Source organism: Anolis carolinensis, chromosome 4 (genome assembly GCF_035594765.1).
Source record: "Anolis carolinensis isolate JA03-04 chromosome 4, rAnoCar3.1.pri, whole genome shotgun sequence".
NCBI classification, from domain to species: Eukaryota; Metazoa; Chordata; class Lepidosauria; order Squamata; family Dactyloidae; genus Anolis; species Anolis carolinensis.
The window spans coordinates 201,911,127-201,926,831 of NC_085844.1; the positions used below are offsets into that span (position 1 = coordinate 201,911,127).

At 41.0% G+C, this 15,705-nt stretch overlaps 1 protein-coding gene across 1 annotated transcript in view; it reads left to right on the forward strand.

Annotated features, from left to right (window-relative positions):
• The window catches only part of LOC107983170 (complement receptor type 1), a 116,142-nt gene that overhangs the window by 52,220 nt on the left and 48,217 nt on the right, over positions 1–15,705 (forward strand). Inside the window, exons 19-24 of the mRNA XM_062979778.1 lie at positions 1,468–1,734; positions 3,069–3,257; positions 3,641–3,829; positions 4,165–4,264; positions 6,115–6,200; positions 7,876–8,070. Of these exons, the coding sequence (XP_062835848.1) occupies positions 1,468–1,734; positions 3,069–3,257; positions 3,641–3,829; positions 4,165–4,264; positions 6,115–6,200; positions 7,876–8,070 (1,026 nt within the window). The remainder of the gene's footprint in view (positions 1–1,467; positions 1,735–3,068; positions 3,258–3,640; positions 3,830–4,164; positions 4,265–6,114; positions 6,201–7,875; positions 8,071–15,705) is intronic.

The window sequence follows — 15,705 nt, forward strand, 5'->3', positions numbered from 1 at the left end:
GGAGAGATAAAGTGGGATATATGTGTGTGTGTGTGTGTGTTTTATCTATGAAATGTATTTTTATGTTCATTTGCTTTTCAATTTGTTGCACCCTGCCTTGAACCATCAGGAGAGGTGGGTAATAAATACAATGTATTGTTATTATTGACACAACAGCATTGTATGACATAGCAAACAAGATAGATATGCTGGATTTCATATCACAAAATCACAAGTCGAACACTTCCCAAGTGTCTAGGACTGTGTGATGTATTTTCGGACGATGTGCGCAGATCCCAGTAGGGTGGCCTTTTGCAGTTGGCAGATCGTAATTTTGTCAATGTCTATTGTTTCCTAATGCCAGCTGAGATATTTTGGCATGGCACCCAATGCGCCGATCACCACCGGGACCACCTGCACTGGTTTCTGCCAGAGTCTTTGAAGTTCAATGTTGAGGTCCTGATAGTGCCTGAGTTTTTCCTGTTGTTTTTCATTAATGCGACTGTCACCTGGGATGGCAACATCAATGATCCAAACCTTTTTCTTTTCCACAACTGTGATGTTTGGTGTGTTGTGTTCCAGAACTTTGTCAGTCTGGATTCAGAAGTCCCACAGTATCTTTGTGTGCTCATTTTCCAATACTTTGGCAGGTTTGTGATCCCACCAGTTCTTTACTGCAGGGAGGTGGTACTTGAGGCATAAGTTCCAATGAATCATTTGGGCCACATAGTTGTGACTCTCTCTGTAGTCTGTGCAATTTTCTTGCAGCAGCTGAGGATATGATCAATGGTTTCATCGGTTTCCTTGCACAGTCTGCATTTTGGGTCATCAGCTGATTTTTCGATCTTGGCCTTAATTGCATTTGTTCTGATGGCTTGTTCCTGGGCTGCAAGGATCAGGCCTTCTGTCTCCTTCTTCAGTGTCCCATTTGTGAGCCATAGCCAGGTCTTCTCCTTATCAGCCTTTCCTTTAATTTTGTCAAGGAACCTTCCATGCAATGTTTTGTTGTGCCAGTTGTCAGCTCTAGTTTCTAGTGCGGTTTTCTTGTACTGGTTTTTTGTCTGCTGTGCTTTGAGGAGTTTCTGATTTTTGACTTGTTTTGGACTCCCACCTGGAGGGCCAAAGTTGGTCCCTACCTGCTGGAGATGCACCTTTCCTTCTGCAATAAAGCAGTTGAGAAGTTCAGCAAACGCTGTCCGCTCCTGAAATCAAAAGCCAAAGGCTCTTCCAGTTCCCCCCTCGGTGCCCTTTGAGAACCTTTTTCCGCTTGGCTTTTGAGCAGCTCACTTTTCAGAGTCTTAAAGGAAGCGGGGGGGGGGGGGGGGGGGACACACCAAGGCAGCAAAGGGAGTGGGATACGAGTGCCTGCCTCGCCGCAAAAGGCCACAAAACCCCAAATCCAAAAGCAGCGGAGCTTTTTTGGAAGCCCAGGCGCCATCAGACTCTTACAGGGTGTAACAACAACAACAACAAAAAAAACCAACCCCTAAACTGCCGGAAATTGGGAAACTGAAAGAAAAATAAGTCAAAAGTGGAGGGCGCACAGCCTTGTCGCGAAGGAAACTGCCGCCGCTTGGAGCCGGCTTTCCTGCCCCCATTTCGCCCAGGGCCTCCTGCTTTTTGCCCCCCAGGTTGGGACCCTGTCGCTACGTTTCGCTGCCCTCTCGGGAGCCCCAAGTCAAATGGGGCGCCCTTTACTCCCCCGCCGCAATTTGACGCTCCTTGGGCTCTTTTCGCTGCTCTCCGGGATCGGGGGTAAGTACCGAAACGCCTTAATGGCACCAGAACTCATCTGCTCTTGTGAAGCAAAGCTGGGTCAGCCCCGGTTAGGACTTGGATGGGAGGCTGCCAGTTGAATACCAGGTGCCCTAGGCTGTACTTCAGAAGAAGGAATGGCAAGACCACCTCTGAAGATTTCTTGCCTGGGTGCAGTTTGATGCCACTTCAACTGCCCTGGCTCAATGCTATGAAAGCCTTGGAGTTGTAGTTTTACGTGGTTTTTAGCCTCCCCTGGCCAAAAGAGCTGGTACCTCACCAAACTACAAATCCCAGAATAGCACTGAGCCAGGAGGCTTAAGGTTATGTTAAACTGCATTCTTGCATGGGGTCTCCAGACATCCACAGACAACTTGAAAGCCTATATTTACACTGCACCAAAAGAGAAGGATGCTGTGAACCCACAGAGAGATTGTGTTGTCGAAGGCTTTCATGGCCGGAATCACTGAGTTGCTGTGAGTTTTCTGGGCTGTATAGCTATGTTCCAGAAGCATTATCTCCACATCTATGGCAGGAATCCTCAGAGGTTGTGAAGTCTGTTGGAAACTAGGCAAGCGAGGTTGATATATCTGTGGAATGCCTAGGGTGGGAGAAAGAAGTTTTGTCTGCCGGAGGCAAGTGTGAATGTTGCAAATTGGCCACCTTGATTAGCATTGAATGGCCTTCCAGCTTCAAAGTCTGGCTGCTCCCTGCCTGGGGAGAGATTGTTTGCCATCTGATCCGCTGGTAGCTTCAACCAAACCCACTATTTCCATTCTTCAAAATATTTCCCTTGGAAAGAAAGGATTTCTGTGGTGGGAAGCATGGTGTAACTCTCAAATTGATTGCCATATAATGTTTTACCCAGATTTGAACTAAATCCAGTACTCTTCGATTGCTGTTGCTGTTTATTCATTCAGTCACCTCTGAGCGGCCCATGCCAAAGCTCCCTGTTGGCCACCCCCAGTTCCTTCAAGGTCAAGCCAGTCCCTTCAAAGATGCCATCCATCCAACTTGCCCTTGGTCGGCCCCTCTTCCTTTGTCCTTCAATTTTCCCCAGCATCATTGCCTTCTCCAGGCTTTCCTGTCTTCTCATGATGTGGCCAAAGTACTTCATCTTTGCCTCTAATATCCTTCCTCCAGTGAGCAGTCAGGCTTTATTTCCTGAAGTCTGGACTGGTTGGGTATGCATTGTGATCTGTCCTGAGTCCCCTTCAGGGTGAGAAGGGCACAATATAAATGCTGTAAATAAATAAATAAATAAATACATGCATACATAAATAAAATAAATCAGCTATGCAGTGATTAATATCAATATTCTGTATCCATTTTAGGTGATTGTGGACCTCCACCAAAATTGAACAACGCCGTTCCTAATGAAAAACTTCTTGGAGAAAGCTTCCCTCACATGAAGTCAGTAACCTACAAATGTCTGGATGGTTTTTATAATATCTATGGGAAGCTGGATGTTGTGACATGCCTTTCAGATTCACAGTGGACCCCTATAGAAGAATTTTGTGAACGTAAGTCTTCCTGCCCTTCTTCACAGAACAAGCTGCAAAGGGTGCTTAGCAAATAGGACATCTTTCATCAAGGTAGTGCCTATGTTGTGTGTAAATGGAAAGGAAATGAAAAATCAAGGGAGCATAGAGAAGGTGAAGTAAAATGGATGCAGAGGTATTTGGAGCAAGGGGCTTTGAGCCAATCAAGCATTTGTACCATCATAAGATCACCCAATACATGTTTCATTTTGACATGTTTGGAAAGCTAGAACAGACAATGTTGTGACTGGCCAAGCAGTTATGGTAAATATATCACATGGTGGTTTATGCAGAAGTGAAACCTAACTTCTGTAGTTTTTGCTACTAGCATACTTTTCTAATCTGTTGTTTCCTTTTGTTGCCAGGCAGCTGTGTTGACCCACCAAGGTCCAGATTTGCTAGAATAAACCCTAAGGATATCAAGACCTACTACCCCGCAGAGTCCAAAGTCTCCTTTACGTGTCGTCCAGGTTATAACACCATCCCTGAGGTCGGTTCCACTGTTACATGCTTTACGAATTATACCTGGACAGCACTCCCAGTTTTTTGTGAAGGTTAGTATTTTATTATCTCATTGAATTTCAAGACTACCCTATAATATAAGGGTATGGACTCGGTAAATAAGTTGTTTTGAAAAAATTTGTAATAATCTAAGAGACCAATATATGTATTATGTTTTTCATTTGCTTTTAACCTGGGTGGTATAATCCCAGGTTTATGTCTCTTACATTAAATTTTGTCATGTGCTGATTAAAATAGAAAACATCCTCCCTTGACAGGCTTTAAAGTTGTTGAACTGAGTGATTTTAATTGTACTTGGCTCTTTTTTACATTTGACTGAAGAAATTGGTGTGCTTACGTGCTTATTTTTTATTTTGTTTTCTACTAGGGAAACCATGTGGTGATCCAGGCAAACCAGAAAATGGTGACACTGTTATTCTAACTAACCTCCTGTACTTGGCAAAAGTAAACTTCATCTGTGAGGAAGGGTGCGTATTGACCTGGCAATGTTTTTTTTTAAGTAACTGATGTAAAATGTATAGAATAAATCCTGATTTTGTCATGTTTGGAGTACACACATTAAAATAAATGAGATAGATGGATAACAGAAAAAATGTCTATTGCTGTGTTTTAAAAGCCATAAAATCTGGTTAAAAGTTTGAAAACAATTTCACTGAGTCTGTTTCAAACATAAGCTTTAACAGTCATCATGTCAGACTACCCAGAGAAGTCATTGAAATCTGCAAGCATGTGGACAATTTTAATAAAAAAGGAGGGAAGCATGAAAATGAACAAAATCTGTCTATCAGTATTAAAAACTCTAAAATCAGAACAGTAAATAAAGATCAACACTCAGAAAACAGAGAAATTCCAGACATGAATCAATCAGGGCCAGTTAACACCTCCCAACAAAGGATTCCTCCAGGCAGGAAGAAGCCACACTTTGAAGCTGCAAGGTCATTCAATGCTTATCAAGGTGGTCAATTGCACTATTCACACTTGTCTCAATCAGACAAGAGTTCTTTCTCCCACCCTGGATCTTCCACAAATATATAAACTGCACTTGCATAGTTTTCCAACAGTCCTCACAACCTCTGAGGATGCCTGCCATAGATGTGGGGAAAACTTCAGGAGATAATGCTTCCGGAATATGGCCATACAGCACGGAAAACTCACAGCAACCAAGTGATTCCAGCTATGAAAGCCTTTGACAATGCATTAAGCTTAGAAAAGCTTGGCATAGTTACTTGTTGTATGTTGAAGGCTTTCATGGCCAGAATCATCTGGTGTTGTGTGATTTTCGAGCTATATGGCCATATTCTATCAGCATTGTTTCCTGGTGTTTCATCTGCATTTGTGGTCAGAAAAAAATGCTGCTAGAACACAGCCATCCAACCCGGAAACCACACAACACCCCGTAGTTCCTTGTATTCTTGAAAACAAAGAAATTACAACTTGGTTGCTGTACATGTCATAGTTCCATTCAACCTCTAGATACTGAATATAAAAATGTGGTTGGGCTTATCAGACCTGTAAGAACATTATCAGTGACATGCCATATTTTACTAGAAAATAACCAGTGAATGAAGAAAGATGGCAAGACAAGAGTTTACAGAGCCAATGGTCCACTTCTGAAAGATTCTCCTGTCAAAGAGAAAAGTTATTTTAAAAATGGACATATATTCTTGTCCATTCATAACACTAGTTTTTTTCCCCTTCTGGAGGAAGTGCAGAAAACCAACAGGATGCATGACAAATTTATTTTTTAAAATATTTTTATGATTGTAGAATTACAATAAAAGTGGGGGAACAATTTTGATTGATAGGAAAGGAACAGAAAAAAGAGAAAACAACAAGACAAGAAAAGAAAAGAAAAGAAAAGAAAAGAAAAGAAAAGAAAAGAAAAGGGGAAAAAGACCAAAAAATATTTTTGATACTTCCAAATCTTCTGGGTCAAATTTTCTTTGTATCTTTTCAATTTTCAGAATTGGTTTTTTTGTCTGTCGGTCCGTGGGTTATTTTAGATCTATTTTCAATAACATTCTATTTTTTTGTCCCACCCTTCAGTTTTAGCTAGCTTTCACTGTGCCAGGGAGTCACTCCCTCTAAATTAAAAAAAAACTGGGAAAAGCCCCATGTATTCACTGTGAGTCATCAGAGTGCATTTTTCAAATGTATTTAGGCTTGCTTGACAAGCAACTGTTAGGGACAGAGACTATCACATGTCAGCATTCAATTCTTTCCACACAGAAATAGATTTTACAAATGTATAGGCTCCTAACCGAGCTGTGGGAGACTGAGATAAAAATGTGCCACCTGCTCTTTTTCTTTTCCTTAGGTACAAATTAAAAGGATCATCTTCAGCCCAGTGTCTCCTGCAGGGAGATGGAGTTAAATGGAAACCAGACCCTCCCAAATGTCAACGTAAGAGTTTTCAAGTGCTTTCTAGCTATCATAACCCTAAAATGCATGTAACAATAGCAGGAGAAAGTGAGCAGTTCTGACGTCTCCAGAAAAAAACAAACTATAGCTGGCCCACTTTCAATCTCTTGGAAAAACTGAGTTAAAGTTGGCATGGAAAGGCACTGTGGCATGAACTCCTCCAGTATGATTGTGGGGTGATACAAGGAGATGTGGCAATCATGACTTTAAAAGAGCTGCACATTGAATAGATGCTCGTAGCTGCCATGCAAACATTCCTGCTGACCTTTAATTTTTTTTAAGCCTCTGTGTTCACAGCATCCTTTCATCCATCATTCTTACTTTTTATTATTTGCCCACTTGACATCCTTACTCTGCCATTATTTCATTATGATTAAATTGCAGCCTCCTTTGTTTTGTCCTTTCTCTCAAGCTGACTCCTTAGACAGGAATTTATTCCTTCTTCTACTCCCACATCTCTCTCTCTCTCTCCTCACTTTGCAGTTTTAACTTTCTCTTAAAATACAACTCTTTAGCTTTTGACTACAAACCTTTTCTATCACATTTCCTTTTTGTGCTTTTAGGGTGCATTGAGTCATGGCAGTCAAAGTACTGTCAAATTGCTTTAATTCTATGGTGCAGATACAGCTTTTGTCTCTTTTTCACATCTTGTTTTGTGAGGTACAGAATCAGTGTCTCTCAAGCAAATTCCATCTGGATAATTGAATGTGGGTGGGTCTCTTTTAATTGTCTCTTTTAAAGATTGGCCACATTTACGTGCCAAAACTATGTACTGAAAGGGTACTGAATCTTCATCATATTCTCCGAATGTCCTGATTTGGCAGAAACAGTCCCACTTTATTCTCTGTTGTCCCATTTTTTGAGCTGCTTTTAAAATACCCTGGTTTCTCTTTCTGCCCCTCACTGTCTTCCTTTATCTTCTTCTTATTTCAATTGCTGTAAATCAGTGGTTCTCAACCTGTGGGTCCCCAGATGTTTTGGCCTTTAACTTCCAAAAATCCTAACAGCTGGTAAACTGGCTGGGATTTCTGGGAGTTATAGGCCAAAACACCTGGGAGCCCACAGGTTGAGAACCATTACTGTAAATTGAGTTCAAAATAAAAAAGTAGTTTCACACAATTAATTAACGGGGTCAGAGAAACAGAAGAAGAGGGAAGAATCTTAGCCTTCCCAATAGGCCGAGGCAAAAGCAAACTTCTGCAGCCTTTTCTAGGTTGTATGAACTTCCTTATTAGTAACTTGTATCATCTTGACCAGACTCTAATGTTGCTTGGCCACACACGTCCCAGTTTTCATCTGTGAAATGTTGAAGAGCATGCCATATCTTTAAACTTTGGTTCTCCTTCCAGATTAGTAAGTGACGTTTTTAACTGACATTCAGAGGAAGTTGTCTTTCTGTACTTAATGTTATTAAATGTAAGCATTTAGTGCAGATCTTTGGTTCTTAAAAATTCTGTGTGACATAAAATTAAGTTATTTATTGAAAAATATTGAGGGTGATGTGCATCAAGAGCTTATGATCTGAAAAGGAAATGATTTTCCAATGCCGGATAGCACAAATTACTAAAATGTCTGTTAGATGAAGTAATTGTCCATCTGTTTTTGGAAAAGAAATACAATAGAAACTGTCATCCATGCCTTTTCCCCTATATTTCAGAGATCACTTGTTTTTCTCCTCCTAATGTTGCGAAAGCATCAATCAATGGCAGTAGTACTGGCAATTTTGTCTACAATTCAACAGTAACCTACCAGTGTGATGATGGCTTTTCACTTATTGGAGAGGCATCTCTTCGTTGTACTACTGAAGATAATGTAAATGGCGTCTGGAGAGGTTCTCTTCCTGAATGTAAAGGTAAAAATAATTTTTTTGTTGATCAAGGGAAGATTAAGTACCTGAAAGCTGTCTCATGACTTTAACCAATACAGAAGTTTGTTTATGTAAGTGTGTTTGTGGGTTACTCCGCATTTCAGGATGTATTGTCCACTGTAAGATTACAGAACAGATATGTACCAGTTCAGTTGTCAGTCTCAACTACAGCAAACCCAGTGTATCAGTTGTCAAGTAATGAATATGAAAATGTCATTGATTCAATGGATGTACTGCCATTAAAGTTAGTAGCTGAATTAAATGGTTTGCTCTATATAGCCTACCAGTAGAACTCAGTCATATAAATAAATTCACAATTTAAAAACATACAAAAGAAACAGGAAGAGACAATCAATCCTGGATAAATTAATAACTATCTTCTAAAAATGGAATAAGAAGCATCACTGAGAAATGGTAAATATTTGGACTTAGAAAAACTGATTCATGTAATCAGTGTTCAGAAATCTGACATTACTTATACTAGAAACTCTCAGATCAGGCCAGGTACCGCAGTAGACCACTGTATTTAGCAACCACAAACAATAACACCAACAACGATTTCAATAACAAGAACTCCTCTTTCTCCTTCTTGTCATAGTCCTCCCTGCACCCAGCAGCAGGTATCTGTGGAAGCTATCAGCATGCAATTGGGAAAGGCCAAGGGTGTAGAACTGAGCATTTTAATTATATCCTGGCTATCTCCTCCCCTTTTGCATGTAACATATTTTAAAATTACTGTTAAAAATATTCTGCCTGCTGAACAGAAACAAATTTGTGTGTGTGTAATATGCCAAGAGGAAATTATGTCACTTGTCCTTCCCTTAAGTTGGAAGAGCACTTGGTCATTAACTATATATAGTTTAGAAGTCAGCACATATTGCATTATTGCTCACTGTGACAGATATTTGTCACTTCCAATTTTTAAACTATTAACACATTATTTCTTGGAAGGCTTCTGCAATGATAAGGGACTGGATGGATCAATGTTGTTTCCTTAGGCTTAATACCACCTGATTCATGTGCGGAGCCCCCAGTGACACAGTGGGTTAAACCCTTGTGCTGGCAGGACTGGTGACTTGAAGGTTGTGTTGCTGACCTGAAGGATGCTGGTTATAATCCAACCCAGGGAGAGCGTGGATGAGCTCCCTCTATCAGATTCAGCTCCATGCGGGGACATGAGAGAAGACTCCCACAAGGATGGTAAAAACATCAAAACATCCGCACGCCCCCTGAGCAATGTCCTTGCAGATGGCCAATCCTCTCACACCAGAAGTGACTTGCAGTTTCTCAAGTCGCTCCTGACATAAACAAAAAAGATCTGGTTCACATGAAGAGAAAGAAGCCTAGAAGAAACTCAGTGAGGGATCTACATTGTTCCAGTAGCCTGTGTGTGTGTTTTAATTTTTTAAAAATATGTGGGATGTTGCAGGTATATATTTACTCAGACAGCCCCTCACTCACGTCTGATAAGATCAAGCAATTCACAGTACTGTTTCTTCCATTACATTATAAGGCCCTGGTGTGCTAACTAATAATAAAGATCTAGAAAAGAGGACATCTCCTTTCGTCATTTGCTTAAAATCCAGCCTTTTTTTTTTTTTTTGGAGCCTGACGGGAAAAATCTTAATCTTTCAGAAGACATATAAATGGCTCAGTTTAAACAGAACTAGATCTAGGATATTTGAAAATAATGGATATCTAAGAAATTCTGTTGCTTGTACTGATTGCATGAATATCTGAATCCTGTATGTGGTTCATGCTTTCCTTTTAAGACTATGAATACATCTGTTTATGTGATTTTTGTCCAATATATTTAGTAATCTTGTATTTGGTTATCTTATGTAATCCATACGTTGCACTGTTTTAAATGAATTCAGGAAGCTACAATCAGGGTGAGGATTTCCTGCCTTAAATACAAAGCCCAGATCTGATACTTCGGACTTCATCCCAAGGGTTGGAAAGTGGGGGGATCACTGTTTTTCTGTGTTCATCTTATGTCCATTACACCATTCTGCTTTTTAAAATCTGTTTGGGATATAAAAGTTGTTGTTGTTTATTTATTTATTTATTTACAGTATTTATATTCCGCCCTTCTCACCCCGAAGGGGACTCAGGGCAGATCACATTACACATATAAGGCAAACATTCAATGCCTTAACATAGAACAAAGACAGAGACAAACGCAGGCTCTGAGCTGGCCTCGAACTCATGACCTCTTGGTCAGAGTGAATTGTTGCAGCTGGCTGCAGCTGGCTGCTCACCAGCCTGCGCCACAGCCCAGGCCTTGTTGTTGTTGTTGTTGTTGTTGTTGTTGTTGTTGTTGTTGTTATTTGCTGTGCCATTGGGGAGAACCTTATATAAAATCTGCTTTCTGTAGTATAAGGTACTCCTATGTCACAGTAAGAGATGTAACTATTTTAAGAAATGAATTAAATTAAATTAAAACCAGTCAACAGCAGTTGAGGAACCCTCACTATAGACAGTTAACTATAACTGTATTGAGTCTTCAAAATTTCAGAACGGTTTGATGACACTGAACAGAAGTACATAAACAACATCATGTCATTTTGAACAAATTTACTCTCACCAAAGTTTCGAGATAACAGTAGCTGCAGTACTGAAAATGGTTTTGGCAATAAGATAAATGCCGGAAAACCCTACTGGTTTATCTTATCTTGCTTTGCCTTGCCTGGTACTGTAGCTGCTCAGAAAGGAAAGAACCACTCCTTTTGTATGATTACCAAGAATGTTCTAGTCACGTTGATGCCCACATTACTGGATTGGCTCATCTGATATATTGTTACGGAGAGTAGAAAATGCAACTAATTATCCACATGAGTAAGTTGGTCAAAGCAAGAAAATTTGAATGGCTTAATGTAAATTACAGATCCTCTGAAATATCTGCAGATGTTTTTTTTCCATGATTATGTACATACTCGAGTATAAGACTAGTTTTTCAGCCCTTATTTAGGACTGAAAAAAAACCTCCTCGGCTTATACTCGGGTGAGGGTCCTGGTGGGCTTATATTCAGGTCGGCTTATACTCAAATATATATGGTATATTTATTATATTTCTCTATTATTATTGGTATTGTTACATTTAATATTTTGCTCTATTAATTATTATTATTATTACATTTATTATTTTACTCTATTATTGTAGTTACTTTTACATTTATTTTACTCTATTTTTATTATTGTTAATACATTTATTTTTTACTCTATTTATTATTACATTTATTATTTTACTGCATTTATTATTATTACATTTATTATTTCACTCTATTATTATTTAAAGGACACATAAGCACATTTACATTGAAGAAGATGAAAATAATGATTTAAACAGTTAATGTTGAACAGTCATATCTTAAATAACAGTTTGATGTAAAGATTTTAAAAAATGTAAACTACTGATGCCTCAATTAATGTAATTTTATTGGTATCTTGGCTTATAATGGAGTCAATGTTTTCCCAATTTGTTTGTGGTAAAATTAGGTGCCTCGGCTTATATTCGGGTCGGCTTATACTTGAGTATATACAGTAAATACTGAATATGAATTGGGTTGGGCTTTCATTGTGAATGCCTATGTTTTTAATCTTTTTCTTGAGATTGGCTTGGCTTTTTCCTTCACAATTCCTATTTTTCCTATGATGCTCAAATCTTTACTGTTGAGAAAGACTTTTGGGCATAAATTTTTGCTATGGCTGATCTCTCTCTCTCTCTCTCTCTCTCTCTCTCTCTCTCTCTCTCTCTCCCCCTCCCCCCCCCCCCCCCCAAGCTAGTTTGTATTGTTTGCTGCTTCATTGGGGCAGTGCTTTATGGCTATTTTACTGTTTTTGCAAATTGTTTCCAAAGTTTTGTTTTTAATTTATTTATGACATTTCTACTCTGCCTTTATACATTGAAAACAATTTAAACATTTAAAAACAATACACTCACAGTTGTTCACGTGATCCACAAGCCAGATCATTGTTACAATTTATGCTATGTTGGCTTTTTCACAAGAGATAGGGAATACATAATTTATATAAATAAAATACTTGAATCAGAATATTTAGAGTGGAGTTGGGAGAACAGTCTCAATTCAGACATTATTTCAGCTACTTATTCTTTGGTATACCCCACCCACTATAAAGACAGGCATCGTTGATTAATATCCCCAATGGAATATTTCCAACAGTAGAATGGATTGGTATGGAGACCCTCAGGACCCAAAGAACTTTGGACCAGTCTGAACAACTTTGTCTGTGATTAATAAATATAGTTACACACTAATATTTTAGTTGCAATTGAGCAGTTGTTTGAGAAGGCATTTCCACGCTTTTTTCCCACATAAATGAGATGAATATAAACTTTGTATGTGTGTGTGTGTCTGTGTGTGTGTGTGTGTATGTATGTCAGAATTTGGAAATTACTTGGCATTTTCTAAGTGATAGCAGAGTTAATAACTCTAGTATAACCTCCTGTAAAAGAGTTAAGCCACTGTAATGTGTAGTGGTTAATGCAATGGGAGTAGTATATAGGTTGTAGTTATACTGAGTAAGTTTGTTGATGGTTGATGAGAGTTACTGAGGGACAATGGTGGTCTGGAGAATTGCTGCTATGAGTAGTGAGGAAGAAGCTGTAAAGTTTGTATATTTTGTATATACTTTGTATAATGCTGCAACAAAAGAGAAAGAAGAGCCTTCCTGCTTATTTGGGAAAGAACAAAGGTCTCTGTGTATTTTGTTATTTGAGTAGAAAACCACTACAACAGTGTTTTTGGATACCTTGTTCCTTAACCACAAAGCCGTGGTAGCACAGTGGGTTAAACCCTTGAGCCAGCTGAACTGCTGACCTGAAGGTTGGGTTGCTGACCTGAAGGTTGCCAGTTCAAATCCGCGAGACGGGGTGAGCTCCTATCTGCCAGCTGTAGCTTGTGGAGACATGAGAGAAGCCTCCCAGCAGGATGGTAACATCGGGGCATCTTATGGGCAACATGGCTGTAGACAGCCAATTGTCTCACACCAGATGCAACTTGCAGTATGGTCTCAAGTCACTTCTGACACACACACACACACACACACACAAAAGCAATATAGTATACATTTTATGTTGCAACCCTGATTTCCAAGACTAAGGTTGAGGTCAGTGCTCAACTACTCACTTTTTAATGTTCTACTGTATTCTAAATGGTTCAGGATCTGCTTATCTTCGCAATTGCCTTCTTCCCTACCAACCCACGCAGGCCTTAAGATCTTCCGGGGAGGCCCTTCTCTCACTTCCGCCTTCATCTCAAGCATGATTGGTGGGGTTTGACTCCACTTGAACTGCCATGGCTCAGTGCTATGGCATCCTGGGAATGGTAGTTGCCCAAGGTCTTTAGCCTTCTCTGCCACAGACAGCAGGTGCCTCCCCAAACTACAACTCTCATTGAGCCATGGTGGTTAAAGTGGTGTCAAACTGCATCATTTTACAGCAGGCAAGGGCAAACTTGGGCCCTCCAGGTGTTTTGGACTTCAACTTCCACCAATCCTAACAGCTTTAGGCACCTTCCTTCCCTTCCCCCCTTAGTACACAAAGAAGAAAGTAAGCAAAGAAGAAAGTAAACAATATATTTCCCTGATAATTCTGTATTGGCTCTAGTCTGACTTTGCATCTTATTTAGTGAGGACACTTCTGGTGTGAGAGAATTGGCTGTCTACAGTGATGTTGCCCAGGGGATGCTCGGATGTGTTACACTGTAGAGTTAAGGCAGTCTGAGACCACTTTAACTGCCATAGTTCAATGCTATGGCATCCTGGGTGTTACAGTTGTGCTAGGTCAGGCATGGGCAAACTTTTTTGTCTTGGGCTACATTGCAGGCCCGGTCGGGAGGACTGGGCCAGGAGGAAGAAGGGCCAGGCACATGCTGAGTAGGGCAGGCCTGGGTGGGGTAGGATGGGACAGGAGGGGACAGGGCAGGGCCTGGGTCATCCTCAGGGGCTGCTCACCCTATCCTTATAATGAAAGGAAGGCAGGACATGCGGCCACTGCCCCGATCCTTTCCCCCAATCCCGCTCCCCATCTTCCTCCTCCGATCCTCGGGCTGTCCTCTTGGCATTATGCCAGGAGGAGGGTGAGAAAGGTGGTGGTTGAGAGGGCTCTGGAAGACTCTCAGCTGCTGCATGCCTTCTTCAAGCCATCCTCCCATCAAAAAGATGGGGCTGCTTGCACCATCCAGATGCCGGGAGGAGGTTGAGGCACACAGTGGCAGAGAGCGCTCCAGAGGGTTTTCAGCTACTATGTGCCTTCCTCCCCAACTTTTTGACATAAGGATGCAGTGGGAAAATGAGGAGGGCTGCATTCCCCCCCCCTGGGGGGGCCTTAGTTTGCTCATGCCTGTACTAGGTCTTCAGCCTTCTCAGCCAAAGAGGGCTGGTGCCTCACCAAACTACAAAGCCTATAGCATTGAGCCCCAAGCAGTTCAAAGTGGTGTAGATAATGCAACCTAGTCTCCCTATTCAGAAGAACTGTAAAGGGATGGTTGATGACTAGATGCTGGAGATATGCATGAGAATGGTAGACTTATCGAGCTCTTGTGGACATCCAAAATCCAAAATGATCTTGACAAACTAGAGAGATGGGCAGAACTAACAAAATGAAGTTCAACAGGGACGAGCAAGATACTTCACTTCGGCAGAAAAAAATGGAATGCAAAGATACAGAATGGGGGACGATGCCTGGATCCACAGCAGTACGTGTGAAAAAGATCTTGGAGTCCTCGTGGACAACAAGTTAAACATGAGCCTACAATGTGATGCGGCTGCAAAAAAAGCCAATGGGATTCTGGCCTGCATCAATAGGGGTATAGAATCTAGATCCAGGGAAGTCATGCTCCCCCTCTATTCTGCCTTGATCAGACCACACCTGGAATACTGTGTCCAATTCTGGGCACCATAGTTGAAGGGAGATGTTGACAAGCTGGAAAGCGTCCAGAGGAGGGTGACTAAAATGATTAAGGGTCTAGAGAACAAACTCTATGAAGAGCGGCTTAAAGAGCTGGGCATGTTTAGCCTGCAGAAGAGAAGGCTGAGAGGAGACATGATAGCCATGTACAAATATGTGAGTGGAAGTCATAGGGAGGAGGGAGCAAGCTTGTTTTCTGGTGCCCTGGAGACTAGGACGCTGAACAATGGCTTCAAACTACAGGAAAGGAGATTCCACCTGAACCTCAGGAAGAACTTCCTCACTGTGAGAGCTGTTCAGCAGTGGAACTCTCTGCCCCGGAGTGTGGTGGAGGCTCCTTCTTTGGAGGCTTTTAAGCAGAGGCTGGATGGCCATCTGTCGGGGGTGCTTTGAATGAGATTTTCCTGCTTCTTTCAGGGTGTTGGACTGGATGGCCCGTGAGGTCTCTTCCAACTCTACGATTCTATGATTCTATCCAGGCATAGACTATTAGGCTAATTGTCCCAGGCCGCCTTACAGATCCACGGATTCTGCTTGGAAAGGTTTTATTTTATAAAAAAATATAAATATTTCAAAATATTTTTAAGCTCTCCCTCCTTCTACTCCTGCATCTCTCTGGAGGCAGGATGCAAGCAGGCGCGCTCTCGCTCTCCTTCTCTCCCCTCGGGGGCGCGCACGCTTGCCTCTTG